This window comes from Panthera leo, chromosome C1, assembly GCF_018350215.1.
Source record: "Panthera leo isolate Ple1 chromosome C1, P.leo_Ple1_pat1.1, whole genome shotgun sequence".
NCBI lineage: Eukaryota > Metazoa > Chordata > Mammalia > Carnivora > Felidae > Panthera > Panthera leo.
In genome coordinates, this window is record NC_056686.1 from 82340038 (window position 1) to 82362930 (window position 22893).

Below are 22893 nucleotides of genomic sequence, written 5' to 3' on the forward strand. Positions count from 1 at the left end.
TTATAAAATCATTCACTGACTGCATGATTTATGTGTTCAATCGGTATTTATTGAACATATGTTTAAGGCAGTGTACTAGGCCCTATCACATAGAAAGGGAACTTATAAGAAATTTGATATTGTGGAAGCTGGTATCTTTTTTTTTTTTAACTTCATTGAATGTTCAAACGCTATTGCTGGATTGTTACATTACATGGTCATTTATTTGGAGTGGTTTGCTGTGACCATGGTCTTGTTTCATAATTTTTTTGTGTGTGGAGCAGGTGTTTATCAAGAAAGATTATAAATGTTCTTGTTTTCCCTGGCCAAAGTCTGGAGTACAGTTACTAGCGTGAGTCCAGGTGTGAATCTACTGCATTTGTGAGATGAAGTGCTCAATTTAGTATTTTTCTTAAACTCTAGACAAAGATATACACATATATTTGTGGATGGTGATATACTTTAGTCTGGCTACATACTTCAGGCCCATACTTCCATAACTAGACAACTGATGCAAGTCTAGTTCTTACCTTCCTTTGCAGCTCTTGCGATGCTTACGATATCAGTGACATTTGGGGTCAACTTGGCAAAAAAAGGAATCTGAACAGCTTGCCTAACCCAGCGACAGATGTTCCGTACCAGCTCTGGATCCTGTTCAAATAGGTCAGTTAAATATAGAACATAATTAAAAAATTGTGATCAAAATGTGTACTGGAACAACAGCAAAGTGGATACGTGCAAGACAAATCCAACTTGACAATGAGCTACATGATATATTTCTCAATTCTGCCTCAGTATTACACCTAGACTCATTAGGGAACTAAGGTTAACACACTTCCAGTGAACTGCAAATTCATCACATAAAGGTTAAATTCCTCAAGGGAGCCTTTGGAAAATAAAATTACAAAGAACCAAATGGAAAAAAGTGTTTTCCACTACCAGTTAAATAATATCAGGAGTAAAACATCAACTTCTGGTGGTAATTTCAGTAAATATTACAGAATTTCCAGCGACCTCATTGGCCTAAACCTAATAAAAAATACTTAAGCTGCTGATTCCCAGATGAATGACATTACATCTGAAGCTTATTGTTTTCATTATTAGAAGACTTAGTCTTGAAATATATTCAAAAGAAAATCTGTGACTTCCTAATCAATCTAATTATGATATATAGTATATGCTAATACAGAATAATTCAGCCTTGGATTATACATGAGCTGATAAGGAACTTAGTTTACTTTTGTAAATGTTACCAAGATCTGTGAAGCACTCTTCAACATTGATCTACTTGAAAGAATTGATCAATGACAAAAATGAAATAAAATATCAAATGCTCATTTTTAAAAGCACGGAATAGACATTTTCCTGTGCCTGTTTCCTGTGATTTTTCAGGCTTCTATTTTCTCATGGGACAAGTATCATTTAGAGGGCAATCACCTATCCTTTCCATTGAAAATAACTTAGCTGTGGCAATGTTCTTTGATTTCAACACACACAATAGTCCTTTTTTTATTACTTTTAGTGCAAAATTTATTCTGACAGGTACTGATAATGCACTTTGATAAATTACCTTAAAATATGCAATAGCAATTCATTATTGAGCTTGGTAATATTATCTTAGCAAGTTAAAATGTTTTTTGAATAAAAGAAAAACCCAGAAAAACACAGACATATATTTAAAGTATGAAACAGCAGGCAAGTATATCATTTGTAATTAGTATTTTTATATGTAAGAAAGTTGCTCTTTGCATTTTAACCTTTCAAATTCTTTTAAGATGAGATTTCTAATGTTATAACCTTTAGAAAGAACCTTTTCACTTACGTTAATGTGTCTTGATTTGTCATTTTGTATTACTCTAAAAGTTATGCGTTTATGTGCTAAGTAAGATACAGCAATGAGGTAATTTCTGTTGATTGTTACTGTCTCTATTCAGCAAAACTCATAATTTTAACAAAAAAATCTGTGATTTGGTTTGTTCTCTTTCAGAACAGTAATTTCTTCATTAAACATAAATATTAAAAAAGCACTATATGGAATGCTCTACAGGGCATACTGTGCATTATGAATAGTAAAATCTGGAGACTTAGCTGTACAAATTCTAACTCATGAAAATGGAGATCTGCCCCTGCCCATGCAATGTTCATGAAATATTTATAACCGCTGCATTGGCATTATGAAGGCAGTTGCATCTTTGTGACTTTCATTTTTAAGTTATGAATTTCCATGGGACTTAGCCTAGAAATGACAGTAACTCTAGATGATATGAATTGCATGTCCTTTGTGAAAGCTCTTTTTAAGATAGAATTTGACAATAATTTAAAGATCACTTGAATTTCATAATACATGGAAAGTAGCCTGGTAAGAATTACTGAAACAAATACAAAATATTATTTGGTTCCAATAGCGTAAACACTAATAATCTGATACAGACTTCTAAGTGGCTTTCGATACTATTGACCACCATGTCTTTATAATTTACTTTCAGCATCTGTCATACTTCTTTTTCTGTTCGTTCTTACTAGTTGAATACTTTAAGTGAATACGTGGAATGTCTTTTACACATTGTTTATTAACAATTTGGAATTTTTTCAAAGTTTTTCAGTGTTTTTTTTTTTTTTAAACATATTGTCCGCTGGTACCATTATTTACTTAAATCATCTGTTTTGAGATACCATTATTTGACCCTCCTATACTTCTATGAGCAAGGTTCATGGCGTTAAGATACTTCTTGTGTTCTTACTCAGCCAAGCCAGCTGCTAAGTAATTCTCATACCCAACTAAAACACAATTTGATTACCTGGAAATTTTAAAAACAACTTCTGCCTTATATTATTGTAAAAAGTAATGACTGTCAGTAAATTTAAGTTTTGGCTTGACAGGTGTAACAGGGAATGTTCTAATAAAACTACAAGTGTGGTGAGGCTAATAATATGATAAAATGAACCTGCACACTTTGGGGAATTAAAGGACACATTGTAACTATTCACACTTTCCTGGTTTCCTCACAATTTGATATTAAATATTTGAGATCTAAAAGCATAAATTAATAGTGTTTCTGCATCTTGACCTTCTCATTTTCTAGTGACAACATCAGATGGTGTCATCAATTAAAGGCAGTTCTAAAAATCTTAATTTAGGGGCGCCTGGGTGGCTCAGTCGGTTAAGCATCCGACTTCGGCTCAGGTCACGATCTTGCAGTTTGTGAGTTCAAGCCCTGCGTCGGGCTCTGTGCTGACAGCTCAGAGCCTGGAGCCTACTTCAGATTCTGTGTCTGTCCATCTCTTGGCCCCTCCCCTGGCTAAGCTCTGTGTCTCTCTATCAATAATAAATAAATGTTTAAAAAAAATTAAAAAAATAAATAAAAATCTCAAATGCATAAATTTTAGACAATTTCTCATGCCGTCCCCCCAAATCTTCAGGATAGGAAATACACAAAGGCATTATTATTTCAGACAATTTGGGACATTAACATTATCCACACCAACACAAGGAAAGAAAATCAAACAATTCTGCACTTCTTTTCTATTTCTAGGCACAAAACATTGCAGACAAAAGATAGTTGGGTCAATGAAAGAAGAATGAATAAAAACTCAGTACATTTTCCAATGATTTCTTTATATAGCCATCAAAATATAGACTATGTCTAGGTTGAAGAAAAACCTGAGTACATTTTCTGATAGATAATACCTAAAAGTGTGAGATCCAAGACTTCCTTGCAAATCTGGGATAATTCTGAAGAAAAATAATGGATAATGATACAAAAAAAGAACAGCTTAACTTTTAAAACTGCCTGATCCATAAAAAGTCTACCTAGATCCTCAGGACTTCATTGGTTCTTCATATTGATATGAATGATACCCATCCCTGACCACGATTTGCAATCTCTCCCACAGCAACTGTGTGTGTTTGCATGTATACTTCCTCAACCCCTATCAACACCTTTGTTATTCATGTGATCACAGAGAAAACTCTGAGGCAACAGAAGGAATTTTTCTGTGATGGAAGTGTGTGATAAGAGAAGAAATCACTGAAGCCCTTAAAGGAATGAGTGATGAGCCCAGGGAAGCACATGGTGTTCTTGAGGGGACTGCATGAGGTGAGAAGCTACCAGCCCAAACCTGTGAAGTGCTGAAGAGAGGAAGAAAGTATGCTAGAGACAATTTTGGCCTCTTTGACAACATGAATGGGGAGCAGCCCTGTGTCTGCCGGCAATTGATACAGTCTGGAATAGGGTCTTATGAAAACCAAACAACAACAACTGCAACTGGAAAATGTAGCGCTGAGTAGACTGTTTGCTGCGGTTGTTTCCGCTTACATCAAAAACTGTTTGTAAAGCTTAATTTTCTTTTTTTTTTATTAATTTTTTAAAAGTTTACCTATTTATTTTGAGGGGGGAAGAGGGAGAGAGAGCACACGGGCACATATTTGTGCGAGGGGGAGGGGCAGGGAGAGAAGGAGACAGAGAATCTCAAGCAGACTCAGTACTGTCAGCGGAGAGCCCCAGGTGTGGCTCAATGTGGGGCTTCATCTCAATAACTGCAAGATCATGATCTGAGCCGAAATCAAGAGTTGGACGCTTAACCGACTGAGCCCCCCTGGCAAACCTAGAGCTTAATTTTCTATCTGGGCCATAAGATAGCAATTTCTAATTCTTGTGACTTTAAAGCTTAAAATTTTTTTAAAGCTTACTTTTCTATCTGGGCTGTAAGATAATACTTTTTAATCTAGTAACTAGCATGTCTCTAGTTAAATATAAAAGGAGTTCTATAAATGATATACCCTGCTGTGTTTGAGACCCCTAAGATGACCTCTCCATTGTAGGACAGGCATTTCCACCAATTTCCTAGGGCATCAAATCTCATTGGTTTCATGCCCTGTACAAAAGAACAAGCATTAGAGAATGAGATTGTGAGAATGTCTTGATAAGCTAAATTACAAGTGAAATTTTTGACTTTGAGAAACATTTCTCTCCAATTTACCTGGTAATTTTAACTCTGTACAATTCTTGTCAAAGTGGCTTTCTTAGAAGGTGGTGTTTCAATGAATTCACTGAAAAATTTTACCAGTTATAAATGCTTTCCACTAAGGAACTCCTAAGTCTTAATTCACATGAATGCTAGGAAGTAGCTAGCATTTTTATTATGTCCACTTCTCTGACAGAGAGAACTAGGGCCCAGAAGATCAATCTGAGTATCTATTTCACCTTCTTAATTTTCTTTCCCATTATCATGTCCTAAACCATCATCTTCTTTAACAAAATTGCTCCCTAAAGTGAAATTCAGCCATCAATTGTAAACCAGAACTATAAAAGGCTTCTACTTCATTTATACTTATAAGAGTAAATGTAGCTTCAGAGTAATAGGCAAACATGATGTATTTATCCTTCTATGTCAATAAAATAGAACAGAAAGAGTTAACTACTCCAGGTAGAATTATTACTAAATGCAAAGATTGTGCACGGGAATGGGATGTTTTAAATGAATGTATGGTTTAGTATGTCTTCTCTTTGAACTGGTTTTCCTGACTTAAGAATTCTAACAATGATACAATCGCCTTGAAAATCATTTGGTAATTTCCTAAAAAAAGCAAGCATGCACATACAATCCACCCACTAAATTCCACTCTTAATTATATATCCAAGAGACATGACAGCAGGTCCACACAAAGATTTGCACATGACTGTTCATAGCAACTCTTTCAAAAAAGCTCCAAATTGGTAACAACCCAATATTCATTAAAATGTGAATGGATACACAAATAGTTATATATCCACATGTTAGAATATTATTCAGTGATAAAAAGAAATTAATCTACTGAATCCTGGAACAATTTATAGTTAATTAAAACAAATTATGTTCAGTTAGAGAAGTACCCAAGAGTTTAAATGCTGTATGCTTACATTTCTGTGAAATCACACACACACACACACACACACACACACACACACAAAGTAAGCTAATAGAAATCAGAGCAATGGTTGCTGGGATTAGGGTTAGGGTGCAGGGGAGGGATTAAGTGGGAAGAGGCATAAGAAATTTTTGGAGGGTAATGGAAACTTTCTATAACTTGACTATAATGTTTACACAGGTGTAGACATCTGCCGAAACACATCAAACCCTACACCTAAATGTGTTCTTTTTATTATAGGTAAATTATACAGCCACAAATTTCTTGTAAAATTAAAAAACAAAAAACAGAAAACAACTCTAGGGGCGCCTGGGTGGCTCAATGGGTTAAGCGTCAAACTTGTGTTCCGGTCTTGATCTCGCGGTTCCTGATTTCAAGCCCCATGTTGGGTTCTGTGCTGACAGCTCAGAGCCTGAAGCTTGTTTCGGATTCTTTGTCTCCTTCTCTTTCTGCCCCTCCCCTTCTCTGTGTCTCTCAAAAATAACTAAACATTAAAAAAATTCTAAGGGCATTTAAATATAAATTAAATAAAAGAAACGCTGGTGGTATTCTAGGCAATGTGGGTTCTATTTTTTCAACAAATATTCATTGACCACAAGGCGTTGAACTGGTTTGTGCTGGAGAATAAGATGAATGGAACATGGAAAGCAGAGTCTAGTAGGAAAAAAAAGGCAGACATATAAATGAAATACAAGCTGGATATAAGTATAAAAAAGGAGATATTAATGCTTTCTCATTTCAGATTATTTCAGAGCCTGTAGCACAGGGTTTGGCACATAATAGGCTCTCAACAAATACTGTTGAATCCATAGAGCTCACACTGCATGAATTAACACTGACTTTCTTATTGCTACTTACTGAGAAGAAAATGGAATATAAATTTATTGGGTCCAGGATAACCTAATAAACAAATGCATTATACCTCATGTTAGACAATGGTGATCCAAAATGTATAATATACTATCCCTATTCTTTTTTTTTTTAATTTTTTTTAATGTTTATTTATTTTTGAGACAGAGAGAGACAAAGCATGAATGGGGGAGGGTCAGAGAGAGGGAGATACAGAATCTGAAACAGGCTCCAGGCTCTGAGCTGTCAGCACAGAGCCCGACGCGGGGCTCGAACTCACGGACCGCGAGAGCATGACCTGAGCCGAAGTCGGCCGCTTAACCGACTGAGCCACCCAGGCGCCCCTACTATCCCTATTCTTAAAAACAAAACAAAAAATACTTCATAACCTAGGGGGGGAAATACATAAAACAAACAAATAATGTGAATATAAAATGTGAGTATATATACAGGCACTGTATGTGTGTATAAAACATTTCATATGTAACATACATTCTTTCTTCTCTATTTGTGCCTTAAGCTGAAGATGACATAGAGCTGCTTGTGTGTTCTCTCCTCCCCAGACACATAAAGCCTTCTCCATTCTGTTTCTCACTTCAGGCCTCTCTTTCTTGTTATCTTTTTATGCAGAATGTTTCACCTCTTGTCCCTTGGATAGACACCCCAGGGCAGCCCTCCATGACCAATCCTCCCATCCTACCTCAGTACAGGACAGATGAGTAAATGACTCCCTTTTAAATACTTTCATAACATTCTTTACTCCTTCATTTATCACAATATTTAACCATCATCCATTTATGTTTTTTTTCTTTCTAATAGACTATTAGTCTTTTAAGGGGTGTATCCTACTCTTGTATCTGATCCCCTAACATAGAGTCTGAGACACTAAAGACCATAAACACTGTGTTGAATTAAAATATGAAGAATTAGGGGTGGCTCAGCCAGTTGAGCCTCCAACTCTTGATTTTGGCTCAGGTCATGATCTCATGACTCGTGACATGGAGCCCTGCGCTGACAGCACAGAGCCCTGCTTGGGTCCCATGAATCGTGAGATCGTGAACTGAGTGGCAATCAAGAGTCAGATGCTTAACCAACTGAGCCATCCAGGCGCCTCTCTTTTTTTAGTCCTTTAAATGCCATTTCCTGTGACAGTGTTTATGCTGTTTCTCTTCCTTTCAGACAGCATTTCTTTCATGTCCCATTCCTTTAATGTTCCTAGTATAAGAGTTCCTATTACCACAAACTTAGTCTCAGAAGCTTGAATTTTTAACAAATGGACAAGAATTGCCATATACTGCTTGATAATTCCCAATGGCCAAATATTCTTTGAGTCTTTCTTTTTATCCTCTGATGACCCGCTGATTCTCTGGCTACCTCTCCACCAGCTCACTTCTTTACTCCCAGTTGGCAGTGCTAATGGAGATCAGCTCTTAAAACTTCTAAAATTTCAAATCTTCCCCTCCACAATTTGTCCCCAGGGAGTCAGATTCAGATTTCCTAGGATTATCTTGGTCTTACTAGCTAATCTAAATTAGAAACCCACCACATTACGTCACCATGGTAATGAAGCTGGAAAAGATGTACTTGCCCAAAAAATGGGTCAATGAACATCTCCTGCCCACAGTTCCATGTGCTATTCTATCAGTGAGTGTCTTAGGGAGACTCTTCCTCACAATACTATTGTTATCTTAATGTGTAAATGCCTCATATCTCTATTCCAGGAATCCCATATGATACCAAAATGCCAAAAAAGGAGAATAAGGAGGGGGATGAGGACATTGGGAAGGGGAAGGGGAAGGGCAGGAAAAGGGGAAGAGGAAGAAGAAGAAGGGGAGAAGGAGGACAAAGAAGGGGAAGAAGAAGAGCTCAGATTAATTTAAGGGGTTAACTTTTTGAATTACTGAGTAATCATATAACCTTTCACCAAAACTGATGTGTGGATATGCTCAGGTGACTTAACTAGGATCTGAAGTGTTCTTACCAAATACATGCAGAAGCAGGCATACACCATTTATATCCTCTTCAGGAAAAGACTCAAGCCCAGTCGCCAACAGTGTAGTGAGCTGACATCCTCTAACTGCTTACACCTTCAGGTTGGCTGCAGGTTTGAAGCTGAGGTCACGCTCCTCATGAGGAGTCCCCAGCCAACAACAGCAAAGTCGTGGTACAAGGGCTCAGCCATTTCTATCCAAGGCAAGATTCTTCTAGTGCCAATCTTTGCACTTGAGCTCCCCATTGGGCTAGCAAAGATTTTTCTCATACTTCTGTTGGGGTGTGGCTGCTCCCCCTACCCAGTCCTACTTCCTCCCCTTTTCTTTCATAGGCATTGTTCCTCATTAGGCGTTTCATACTCCTAATTCCCTCTATGTCTCTGGTTCCTGGAGGCCTCAACTGATACACCAACTCCCTACTTGGATTTGGAAATCTCCCTGTGATAGGATTAGGCTATATTCTGAGGAAGTGGAAGAAGAAAACTAATTTGACCATATACCCCAGGGTATCTCATTGAGAGATACTCAAGAAAACTAAGCTAAACCCAAATAAATCTCTTAACTCCAATTTTCCTGGATGGTCTTTGAAAGAGTCAAGCCTAGTCCAGACAACAATGGCCAATACATGCTTCCAAGTAAAAAAGTACCCTATATGAAGAAGCATGGCTAATTTTTTTTTCTAGAAAAAGACTGCTTTAAGGGACATCGTAGGGCATAATGATGGGTATCCTCTGTCTAGACAGTTCAGAATATTCTTAAAGATTAGTTTAAATACCTACTTTCCAAACCTGCTGAGTTACCACTGTGATGTGGAACATTGAGAATGACTGTGCAGAAGTCCATGGATAAAGGAGATTACACCATGCGTCTGAAAGCCAGGTCTACCCATCAAGGCAGTATGGCCAGGTAAATCCGTGTATAGACTAATTCCTACCCTAGTTCCATGTCTCTTGTTGATAAAGCCAATTAATGACAACCCACTTAATAACAACATGAAGAGGTCATCTGGAAACTTCTTCCAGATGTGTTGAGTCTCCAATACCCTATTCTAAAGTCTGCTTTTGTTTTCATAATCCATTCTGTTTGTCTGAATTATTGCATTTCTGCATTTTATCCCTTGCCCACTTCTTTCTGGATTAGACCTCTTTGAGTCTTGACAGCTGCCTGAATTGACCTGTGGTTGCCCTGTTTGCATCCATAATTGATCCAGGACTTGTTGATCACTTATGGGATTCACAATGATTTTCCTTTGTTTAGGCTGGATATTTCCATTTCATTTTCTCTTGTATTAGCTTCTATCATCCTCTTTTTCTCCCAAATCTAGATTGACACAGGCTCCATATGTCTGTCTTCTCAGGCACACAAATGCTTTACGAGAACAATACGTTGGCCATAGTACACAGAAAATAAGATACTTTACAATCTTCTTTATTAAAGATTATTTACTAAAAACCTTAGAATATTTTTGAAAATAGATTTTTTTAGAATTATTTATACTGACCTCCCCCCCACCCCCGCCAAAGACCTTGATCTTTCCTTATATATGAGTTGCTATTTTTCTGTGAATTCAAAGGCTAGTATTATCTATCATGCAAAAAGTGATTGTTCATAGTTTGTTTATTAATGAGGTTATACAGTGTAACCTGGAAAATCTTAATATATGGAGAAATAGGCTATGCACATGCTTTGCTGATACCACCAGTAGGGGTTGAAAATTGTGGACCAGCTGAGCCAAACTGAAACTCAGCAGGCTTCCCAATCACTGCTCAGAACACACTAAAAAGACTTCAGTGGGTAATGAAGTGCAGGCAGTTGCCTGCACTACTGTGTATGGATTCATTTTAGATAAGGGCAAGTGAGTATTTAAGTGTATAATAAGGAGTTTTTATTCTTTGCAGACTTCAGGCAGCTTGTCATTTGTTTTCTTAATGCAAAGCATTAGTGTAAACAGTGTAACAATTGATATTTTATACATCTGTTGGTCTATTCACTTAGCCTATGTTTTCCAGTGCTACAGTTAGAAAACAACCACAAGCACAAAACTTCACTATCTTTATAATCCCACATTGGTGTGAATGATTAAGTGACACAGGGAAGAGACTAGTGTAAAACAGCCTTCTGCCCTGAAGCACCCACAATGCTGATACATTTAGGATGAAGAGAGTCTAGGGAAGTCATGCTTCTGTCCTGGGAACTTTATGAAATCTAAGCAAGAAGGAATTACTGCTGAGGCAATTTTAAATAATGTAGCGGAGAAAACCTCAATCCCTTGGCAATGAATGGTTTCAGCTAAGGGGAACTCATCCATAACAAGTTGGTACAGTTCCTTAAGGGATTTCTTCCTACGGCTGCTGCAAGAGCTAGAAAGAAATATCTAGGCCTTTGTTTGTTTTCCCAGCTCTGTGGACTAATTTCCCACTTTGAGCTGCAAAGGATTTGGAGATAACTAAAAGTGGGGTGACTTCATTGAAAAGTCTTTGTGTGAAAATGGGGGATGAGGAAGATATTAAACATGACCTCTGAAGTGTGATATTTACAAATTCTTGATATAAAATTCAGGGATGCTAGATTTTACCCCAAATTTTGAGCAATCAGAACCTAGCTTAATCATTACCAATTTATTTATTTATAAGAGTACATGGCTTATAAGAGTATATTATCATAAGATGTGTGTATGTTTGTGTGTGTGTGTCTGTGTGTGTGTTCTCTGTTTTAAAGTCTTTCTGGTGTTGAGAAAAGGAACCATGCCAAGGTTCCCACCATTGTCAGGGGGTTATAACTAGTGTACATGGAGATATAAGACAGTAAGTGAAATGTTTTTGGTAGAGGAAGAGCCAGTCTTCTAGGGTCTGGGATGCCTTCACTCTCTTGTAGCATACACAGTAGCTCTGGTGACTCACCAGAGAAGCCAGTGACAAAGAGCAGCTCTTACTTTCTTGTTCCTTTAAGAGTTGCCATCTATTGCTTTAAGGATTAGAAACTCCTTAGTACCAATAAATCTGCTCTTATTTCTCAGCATTTTTCCATTTCTACTTCAACTTACTTTCTCATTTTTTACATGTTGCCTTTTTGGTCCTCCGATTCAATTTTTCTAACACCTACTATAAAATCCGTATGTTTCAAAATCAAGCACACAGAACAGAAGATGCAATACAAACAGAAAAATTCTTTTTTTTTTTGGCTGTCCTTCCTATGTCATACCCTTTCTATTTTGTGGTAAATTCCCACTGTATGAAGTACAGTAGGACACAGAAGCTGTCCCCACTACGTAATCCACTGAAGAGAGTTTTCCTCTCTTTACTCCCTGGCAACTAAAAATAAGGAAGTGATCTAGGCATGGCCAAATAAAGCTCCAGGCAAAATTGTAATCTCACAACCAGAAAAGGGGTTAAGGTTTATTTGTAGTGGCGTAGGGTATAGTGTCTCCTGACAGTATCCAACAATGGCAGTAGTGGGAGATACCAGCACTGGTAGAGGCTGCATTTAAGCTGGACAATTCTTGCTGCCCCTTCTCTGCACCCCTTTCATTTTTGCCCCCTTTCAAAGCCTATGTTCCTGCCTTCCCTGATTATGTAAGACATCTTGTAGCTGCTGATAAATCATCTTTTCACTTCTGACAGCCAGAATTGTTTCTGTTGCTTGTATTAAGAGTGCTTAATTAGGGGCATCTGGGTGGCTCAGTGCATTAAGCATTTCACTCTTGATTTCAGCTCAGGTCATGATTAACCTCATGCTTCGTGGATTTGAGTTCCATGAAGGGCTCGCGCTGACAGTGCAGAGCCTGCTTGGGATTCTTTCTCTCCCTCTCTCTTCTCCTCCGCTCATGTGCTCTCTCTCTCTCTCTCTGTCCCTCTCTCAAAATAAATAAAAACAACCCCCCCCCAAAAAAAGATTGTTAAATTATGCAGTTAGCCACTATCCACTATATAGTGACTTTATTGCCTGAGTTATATCACCATACTTCCTGACAGCTGCTGACCTCTTTTTATTTAGTCTAGGTGGCCATTTTTTTTTTTTTTTTTTTTTTTTTTGCTCAGGATACAATATCTGGTCCGATGAATTGTGGTCAAGGTAGCCAGGACACATGCTTTTGTGGCAACTTGTATACAATATATTGCCACTGGCCATCTTCCTTTAGAAAGGTATGACAAGTCCTTAAATTCATGGACTTTCTAGTAAGAAAATGTCAGTTTTTCTTTAGTACCTAAGAATTAACCTGAAACTTTCCATGAAATGTGGGAATTACAAAAGAGTAAGGCTGCAACTTTGTCCTCAAAGAACTTACAATCAAGTTATAACCACTTAGGGCACTAAAATTTGTCCGATTCAATAGAATATATAAACGACTTTGGGATTACAATATATCTCTATCCCTCTACAAATCATTTAGCATTTGAGTGTGTCACAATGAGAAAGCTCTCATATAATTCAAGACACTCTTGCAGAAAGAAGTGAGATATATCACCCAGATCCTGGAAAGCTTGATTTGAAATGTATTAAGAGTAGCTATGATTTCTTAAAAGATGGATTTGTAAACAGAGAATGGTAATATAGCCCATAAGGAAAAATATCTTGAGGCACTGAAATTAAATTAAAATATGATCTCCCTTTCACTCTGAATACTTTCATGATTACCAATTTGACAAGGATCTTTCATTTATCCCAACTCAACTTTACGAAAGTGCCTGGAGCCTACACTGTTGATAAAACAGCTGATGAAGCTTGCATGGGGGAAAAATCTTCAAACTGCTTGATATACAAAATCATATTAGCACTAAAAACAGATGGGTGTTTACTTTTGCAATATTCAACAAATGTAAAAGTACCCAAAGGACTGCTAAATTTAGACAGTTTAAAATTTTGCCCTTTTTTCTTCACTTAAAAACCAGCATACCGCAGTGAACTTTACTGGGTTATGTAATTAACAACTAGATGCAGCAGCACCTAATTAGGTATTTGGATGGTTGGGCAAAAGCAAAGTCCAACATTACAAAGATGACTTTATTCATACCTTTTCAGTTGCTAATATTCCCAGATTTTACCATGCAATAGTTGACAGCACAAAGGTGACATAAATAATTCTATTCCTTATTACTTTATCCTTTTTCTGACAAGGGATTTGTGGGACTACCAAAGCTACTGAATCTTAACCAATGTCTTTTATTGAACATTTGCAATCACCCTGCAACTAAACATGAAGAAGCCTTTATAAATAGTTTCTTCTCTCTCTCTCTCTCTTCTTTTCTTTCCTCTTTTCTTTTCTTTTCTTTTCTCTCTCTCTCTCTCTTTCTTTCTTTCTTTTTTTCTTTGAGAGAGAGTGTGTAAGCAGGGGAGAGGAGCAGAGTTGGGGGGGGTAGGAAGAAAGAAAGAGAAAGAGAGAGAGAATCATAAGCAGACTCCATGCTCAGTGCAGAACCCGACAGGGGCTCAATCCCACAGCTCTGGGATCATGACCTGAGCCGAAATCAAGAATCAGATGCTCAACCAACTGAGCCACCCAGGCGCACCTTAATAGTTTCATTTTGGGATAATAAGCAGACATAAAAACAACCTCAAACAATGTGCTTTAACCTGAAGTGTGTACAAGTGAATGGGAACTTAACGGTGGAGTGATTACTTTAATTTACTTCTCACATGTGTGTGTGTGTGTGTGTGTGTGTGTGTGTGCATGGGTGTGTGTCTGTGTAGGAAGGGGGAGACAATAGTGAAGATGATTATAGTTTGAAATCTTGAAGGATTCTCAAAATGACACAGGCTGGAGTAAGTCTGTGAAGTAATATGTGAATGAGGAATATATAGGAACAGACTCTAAAAATGGGAATTCATGGCATGATGGGAATAGGAAAAAGAAATATGACCTATGAAGGGAGCAGGCAGGAGACATGGCTGAATAGTTCAGATAAAGTTTTGGGTCAGCTTCCTAAAGATTCTGTGCCTTATCCTTTAGGCAACAGAAAACATGAAAGGTTGTATGTTTAGATCCATGTTTTAGAAACATAATTCCATATATGTCTGTGGAGGTAAGTAGGATAAGGCAGTGAAAGCTAGGAGACCAATCTGAAAGAGAGGAAAGGCCTAAAGTAAAGGAGTGCAAGTGTAAATCTAGAACTTCAAGTTCATTTTAAGGAAGAATATTAAAAATTTTCAAGAAATTGGAGTTGGGGAATGAAAATCAAGAATAATTCTGTGTTTTGCCATTGGTGGGGGATAGCAATTTCATGAACCAAGTGAGGAAATACAAGAGAAGCAGGTTTTTGGAGAAAATAATAAATGAGCTTCAGATACATTGAGTTTGAAGTTCCTTTAGGACATCTAGCTGAAAGAATCTGGTTGAGAGATAACAGGAATCTGGATCTTAAGAGAAATTTTAGAAGTGTAGCTAAGGAGTTGTTCACATGCTGATGGTGGTTGGAGTCTTGTGAATGGATGAGAAGACAGAAGGAAAAAGACTTAAACCTTGAGATCATTAATATTAAGGTGTAGAAATCCTTGAAATGATCAGAGAGAGAAGAGAACAACCAGGAAAAATACAGAGGAAAAGAGAAATTCGAATAAAGGAGATGTGGATGTACATCTTGATACAAAATACCACAGAGAAATCAAGTAGGATGAGAACTAAAATGTAGGCAATAGACTATACAACTTAGAGTCATTGGCAATTTATGAGTAAATATGGCTAGACATCATAGGGATGGAAGGCAGATTGTAATGGATTAAGAAGTTAGTATCTGCAGACACATAGGGTCAAAGAAAATAAACAGTAAAATTAAACGAAACTACTAGATCTTAGAACTCTGCTTGACATAAAAGGTGTATGCAACAAATATGTGTCAATTATCATTTTATAGATAATTTATACAATTAGAACTAATTGACAGTGAAAGACATTATGTCTTTTTTATGAGGACATACATGTCTGTGAGGGTGAAGAGACTGACATTTTTAAAGAAATAAGATGTATTTTATTTAAAAGAATTTTTTTAAAATGTTTATTTATTATTGAGAGACAGAGAGAGACAGAGCATGAGCATGGGAGGGATAGAGAGAGGGGGAGACACAGAATCTGAAGCAGGAGGCTCCAGGCTCTGAACTGTCAGCACAGAGTCTGAGGAGGGACTCGAATTCACAAACCACAAGATCATGACCTGAGTCGAAGTCGGATGCTTAACTGACTGAGCCACCCAGGTGCCCTGGTTGTATTTCTTTTTTTAAAATTTTAATGTTTATTTATTTTTGAGAGAGAGAGAGAGAGAGAGAGAGAGAGAGAGAGAGAGAGAAGCAGACGTGAGTGGGGGAGGGGAAGAGAGAGAGGGAGACATAGAATCTGAAACAGGCTCCAGACTCTGAGATGTTAGTACAGAGCCCGACATGGGGCTCAAACTCATGAAGCATGTTATCATGCCCTGGACCGAAGTCGGATGCTTAATCAACTGAGGCACCCAGATGCCCTGAAATAGGTTGTATTTTAAACAGTGTCTCTGAATTCTTACAAGGTGGAGTCAATGATGATCTGAGATCTAAAGAATGAACTTTATTAATTACATATATAATTGAAATTACAAGCATAGATAGGAATCAAAGAAGTTATTTAGATCATACAAGCATACTAATAAATACTTAATGATTTACCAAGTGCTCTCACACATACTAACTTAATTGTGCTTAAATCATTCTAGGTTTTTCTTTTATGTCAAATTATCCCTAGTGAGAGATACAGTAGACCCCACTTCTCACAGTATTTGGAATCAACATATTCATACAAATTTTGTTTCCATCTTGCTATAGATTAAAATCAGATATTTTTGCCTTACACTGAAAGAGAAAAACTATGTTATACAATTTATATAATATCTTGCATTAAATCTTTAAATGTTATTTTTTAAGAATTTTTCCTGATTATACAAAGATGTCATAATTATTATAGAATAATTTGTAATAATTATGAAAAATTACTGAATAAAGAAGAAAAATTAAAATCACTCATAATAAAGCAATCAAACAACAGCAAAATTAAAAAGGTACATTTCTGGGGCACCTGGGTGGCTCAGTCAGTTAAGTGTTGACTTTGGCTCAGGTCATGACCTCATGGTTTGTGAGTTTGAGTCTCGCATTGGACTGTGCTGACAGCTCAGAGCCAGGAGCCTGCTTCAAATTTTGTGTCTCCCTCTCTCTCTGCCCCTCCCTCACTGTGCTCTGTCTCTTCTCTCTCAAAAATAAATAAACATTACAAAAAAATTTTATAAAGGTATATTTCCTTCTGTTTTCTTTGAGTAAGAATACACTTTCCTTAAAATTTAATTCTTAGCATTTTTACAGTTTTATATTCTTTTGTACCTTATATCATGTGCCTTCCCTAGGTTATTAAACTTCTTTAGAAATGTCATTTTAATATTTATAAAATATTTCATCATATAGATATGTACTGTTTTACTTTCTCAATTTTTTCACTTTGAAATTATTTCCAGGTTTTATTATAAATAATGTTGGGCTAAATCCCGTATGATGATAATCCCCTTGCTTTTGTTGCTAGGTACTATGTTTATAGGTAAAATGTAAATTTTTTTTAAAGCAAACCAACAAAAATAGGCATTTAGAAGATACAACTATCTCAGTAGTCAATAGCCCTTGGCCTGGCACTAGTAAAAACTTATGATGCTGTATGTTGTTATAGGAGCAATTGGCGAAAGAGACAGGATTGTCAGTTGATGCAAAATAGACCAGAGCCCATTTACAATCCAACAGTCAGCCTTTAACATCCCCTCCTCTCCCTCCACACCATACAGCTTCCATGCCTCACTCATGGATGGATCTTTCCTCAGATAGCACACGTATAACTTGATTCCTCCACAATGTTTAATTTAAGCCAATATTATTGATAATGGAATTTTCCTGAACCTTAAATTCTACAGAGATCCCAAATAAGGGATAAAATGATAATGCTATTACACTGTAGCCACACAGGTGTTTTAAAATGGTTACAAAATAGACAATAACCTATTTTATACATATAAACCATGATACGCAGCCAAAATCTGTCACTATCGAATGCTAAGACAGTCCTATAAGCCCACTTCTGTGTAACTATTATACCTGAATTTATTAATATTGTTCCCTCCATCCACAATATCATTCCCCATTCAAATCACACACACTTGCTCCAGCCCTTGAGAGAACTGATTTGTTCACTTAACTTTCCTTAAGATTTTATATATATTTTGATTTTCATTGTTTCATAGAAACCTACTAAATAGATTAAGAAGTGGATATAATTTGTTATATAACTGGATCATAGGATAAAAATTTTTGAAAAAATATCGGTAGGGTTATAAATTTCCAAAGATACGTTAGTTAGAAAAGTTAACAGAACTACATACAACTAAGTAGAAAAAAAATGGTCAGACTACATAAAATACAGGTTTGCTTTTGTAAAGCATCCTTAATGTAATCTCTTATCAATCATCTGAGAATTATATATTTATTTTATACATTTACATTTACTTGAAATTTGCTGAAATTTTACTGAACAACATTGTGATTATGTCACAGTGAATCATTGTAAAAAAAGTTATCATTTATGAATTTTAATTTAATGTTATTGCATTTGTTCTTCATGCCAAGGGGCTTTTTAATGGATGTCTTTGTTTTATTTCACATTTAGTTAAAGCTAACAATTTGTTTAAAGTGTGATAAATTAAAGAAATTGTTTCCCAACTGAATAAAAGACAACTTCTAAGTGTTATTTCCTAGGTTTGGGGCAATTTGATAGGATGACTTAATAGCCTAAAACAGCTATTAAAGAAAAAGGGAAAAGTAGAATAGTTGTAAATGTGAATTTTGTGAAGACTGCATGAATAGCAAATAGCATTAACAAAAATATATTTTAGGATATGGAATTGCTACCAATTTGAATCCTGCATAAGTTCACTTTTATGATTATGTCATAATTTGAATTATCCATATTAGAATGGTAAGAGCCATTTATATTTACATCAAAATCATGTATATTTCTCTTTTGGATGTAATCATGGTTACAAATGTACGCTCCTAACCTTGTTTATTTCTAGTATTTAATCCTGGATTAAAGCAATGCTTGATGAGCATTCGGCTGGCAACTAACATATCTTTAAGTCACCATGCATGAATGGCACACTAGATAAATATCTTACTCTACATTTAAAACACAAATAACACACACATAAAATAATTCCCAGGATATCTTATACAGAATATCTTATACCATATTTGTGAGTTTTGATAATTGATATTTTCATTTTTATATTTCCCATAACTTCTGCAATACCAAAAACATACAATGTATTTTTACTTTTGGAAAATTTAAAACGCAAACTTTAAGCATAATTTTTATTATTATTAATTATGAATATAAGATCTTAAAATACAAAGAACATTTTACTTATATTTCTTCCTTTTTTTCTTAAACCTTATTTATTTATTTTGAGAGAAAGAGATAGAGCATGAGCAGGGGAGGGGCAGAGAGAGAAGGAGGGAGAGAGAATCTCGGACGCAAACTCATGAACCGTGAGATCATGATCTGAGCTGAAACCAAGAGTTGGATGTTTTCTTCTTTTTTAAGTTTATTTACTTAGAGAGAAAGAGAGGGAGAGAGAGAGAGAGAGAGAGAGACAGAGAGAGAGAGAATCCCAAGCAGGCTCCATGCCATCAGTGCAGAGCCCGATGTGGGGCCCAAACTCAGAAACCGTGAGATCATGACCTGAGCTGAAATCAGGAGTCAGACTCTTAAACAACTGAGCCACCTAGGCGTTCCTGCGTTTCTTAATTCTTAATCAGGGAATGGATAACTATTTGAGCATTAGATGTCCTGTAATTCATCCTGATGCAATATAAAACAAAACCATAAAAATACACTGATTTTCCTAGCTGTAAATCAGGGTGAGTTCCACATCAATAAGTTAGGAGCAGCTCTGAAAAAATTATAAAAATGATCAGTCTATTCAATATAATTTTTTGTTGTTCATTGATATAGTTCTTGCTTAATAAAGATCTGAACTTGTATAATTAAAATCTGTGCCATGGTACATGATGAGACATCATCAGCCGAATTTAATTTATTTGCATAGTAGTGGGCCGCATGTTGTATAACCTGGCCTCAATGTTCTTTTCCTTATTTGATGATACTCGCTTATTCATTCATTCATTTATCAAATATTTATTCACCTACTCTCTTAGTTGCTGGAGTTTTACAAGTAAATAAGAAAAAGTTACTGTTCTCGTGGAGTTTTCATTCAAGTGGAAAATACAATAAGGAAACATGAATAAATATGTAATATGATATCAAATAGGTAATAAAAAATACACAACAGGATGAGAGGATAAAGAAAGAAAGGGTGACTGGTACACTGGAGATGGGTTGCTTAAGTTAACCCTGAAGAAGTCACATTTAACTCTATGTATATTCTTTGACCAACACAAATCCTTTGCTTTCATAGTGGCTTAAAATTATTTTCATTTCATGTAGTTAAATTTTTTCTTTGCTTACAGATTTTGAGTTGTTCAAAGTCAGGGGCCATATACATATTTTTTCATCATGCAATATCATCAGTAGAGGCAACCATAATACTGGTACAAGATAGGCACTGTAGAGGTACTAATCATTGACTAAATATTTATTGCCTTAGATGAGATGTGACTCCAAAGAAAATACTTTGATGATATATTTTCTATGATCATTACCTATTTCTATTACCCAGTTTTATATATAGCATAATAATAAGAAACAGATGCAGGAAATTGGTAGAAAGCTTATAAAAGTTAGGCTAATTCTTAACCAAGAAATTCACTTACACCAACCACATTGCATGATTCAAATGTCTTGCAAAACCATGTATTGCTACATTTTATATGAGGCCATTCACTAAGAGTTAAAGCTGTAAATGTTTGCTCTTATGTTCAAATAGGTTTTGGCTAGATAGTCAGATTTTCTTCACACAAGAGGGAAGGAAGGAAGAAAGGAAGAAAAAAAGGCAGGCAGGCTAAAGAAGCCTAGACTAAAGAAATCGAATTAACTCCTCCAAAGCACTATGGCATTTGGTTTTTGTTACAAATTAAATAATAGTGCCATCTGTTTAGAGTGGCTTAAGAATAATGGGTAGTTTTTCTCTTTCAGACAGAGATATAGGATAATATAAGATTAATTGAATGTCTGTGCTTTCATTAAGAAAATAACTTTGATTAAATTTCTACTTAAAGCTATAAAATGCTTACGCTAGAGCAAGAATTCAGAGAAATACAACTCCACAGTACTAATGTACTATTCTTGTTACTATCTATCTATTATCTAGGAACTTTTACATTAGCAAAAAGAATGCTTTATTTCTCTCATCTTCAAGTTTTATATTTCCAGGTCCTTTTTATTCCATCTGAGATGCTTCTGAGATAATCACTGTTAATTATCTTCTTTCTGTGTACCTAGGAACACTGAGAACACGGTTGGTGTTTCTGGGCCTACATCAGCTGTCTAGAGACATACACTTCTCTTGCCTAGCTCTGCTATTTGGAGCTCTGAGGTCTGAGCTGCTCCTTAAAATGATGGCACATCATGTCTATACAGGAGGTCTTTGAGACAGTTCTGTGTCTATTTTACAACTTACTTTAAAGGGCCAAATTGTTTCCAAAAAAATTGAAACAGCTAGATAAAAATGTGCATATATAAAATAAAATTATGTAACATTTCTCATACATGCATTTAGTTTTGACTGACTTAATATATTAATGGTAGTAGTAATATCAAAGTAAGACTAAATAGCACCATTATAGGCACATTTTGAACCAGGAATTCTGTCTTTGATGGTCTGACCATTTTGTTCAGTTCTCTTTCATAAAGGCAGCTCCATTTGCTCCAAGTCAAGTACTGTGTCTTCATGCTTGGGCACGAACACAATTCAGAATAGTCATTAACCAATGATGGTAGTGCTGCACCATGTGACAGAGACTAAATAATTATCATTTATTGGGCTCTTTGCATCTCATAAGCAACAACATAAACTACAAGTTCTGAGAAAATAAACTGTAAATGCACAGTCAATAAATAAGTAAATTCCTTATTATTGATGGATACACTAAAAAACACAAAAGAAGAATTAAAGAAGACAACCACATATTACAGTAAGTTTCTCATATTTAGTTTCAACAATTTGTGAATGATCCCATAGGACATATATTAATTAATATCTAATTTTATAAGAAATGTGGATCACGTAGTAAGAGTGGTATGAATGAATCACTTGGCTAGGAATAAGCTGAGCTTTCAAGAGCTTTTCTAGCTAACACCTACCTTGAAGTGCAACCTTGACCTTCTTTTTCTTTTTTCTTTAGTTAGATGTACAAAATAATTTTTTAACTGATCAAAAAACTTTTGCGGAAAGTGACCCCTGAAGAAACCTAATGGCTAACTCTCACGATGGACATTAAGAAAAAGTGAAATAGCTTTTAAAAACTGATGCATCTTAGAAAATAGAAGTTCTGGATAAATTTGGTGGTGACTCAGACAAAAATGAGTACACCATATGCTCTATACGGGAAACAAGAAAAAGTGATGTTTGAAAATGTTTCAGCCAGTGCTCAATTCAGAATTTATGTTAATAGCATTATAAATGACTTTGGTTCCATTTCTATAGAATCATTAGGGGTCTACAGGGATCATTTAAATATTTCAGTTATACTTTACTGCTTTTTATGAGGAAAATTATATATTATAGTGATACTTAGGGATTTGAGAAGGTCTTGGGACATATCCCTCATTAATATCTAAGTCTCAGCGCTTGTAGATTTACTTTCCCCTTACAATTTCTTGTTAATTCTTTGGTAATTGCTAAAATTGGCTTATTCAGCTTATTATGGAACTCTCTCTCTCTCTCTCTCTCTGTCTGTCTTTGAAGATGCAGACTTTTCCTACAAGTTATTGCTAAATTTGACTGTATAATGACTAGAAACTTAGGACTTAAGATGCTTTAAGAACTGGAACCTCTCCAGATGTCTGAGTGCTAATATGAGCCATGGTTGAAGTTATATCCCCAGCTGCTGCTAATTCCTGCTGTTTGGTCATTGTTTGACTCATTTTTAAAAACTTTGGCAGACATTATGGGATTTCTAACATGCATATAATATGGTCTGTGGCCATAAGCTACT

General features: G+C 35.9%; 1 protein-coding gene across 1 annotated transcript in view; it reads right to left on the bottom strand.

The window, feature by feature from the left end:
• The window catches only part of DPYD (dihydropyrimidine dehydrogenase), an 858821-nt gene that overhangs the window by 221971 nt on the left and 613957 nt on the right, over nt 1–22893 (bottom strand). The window contains exon 17 of the mRNA XM_042952991.1: nt 510–630. Within this exon, the coding sequence (XP_042808925.1) occupies nt 510–630 (121 nt within the window). The remainder of the gene's footprint in view (nt 1–509; nt 631–22893) is intronic.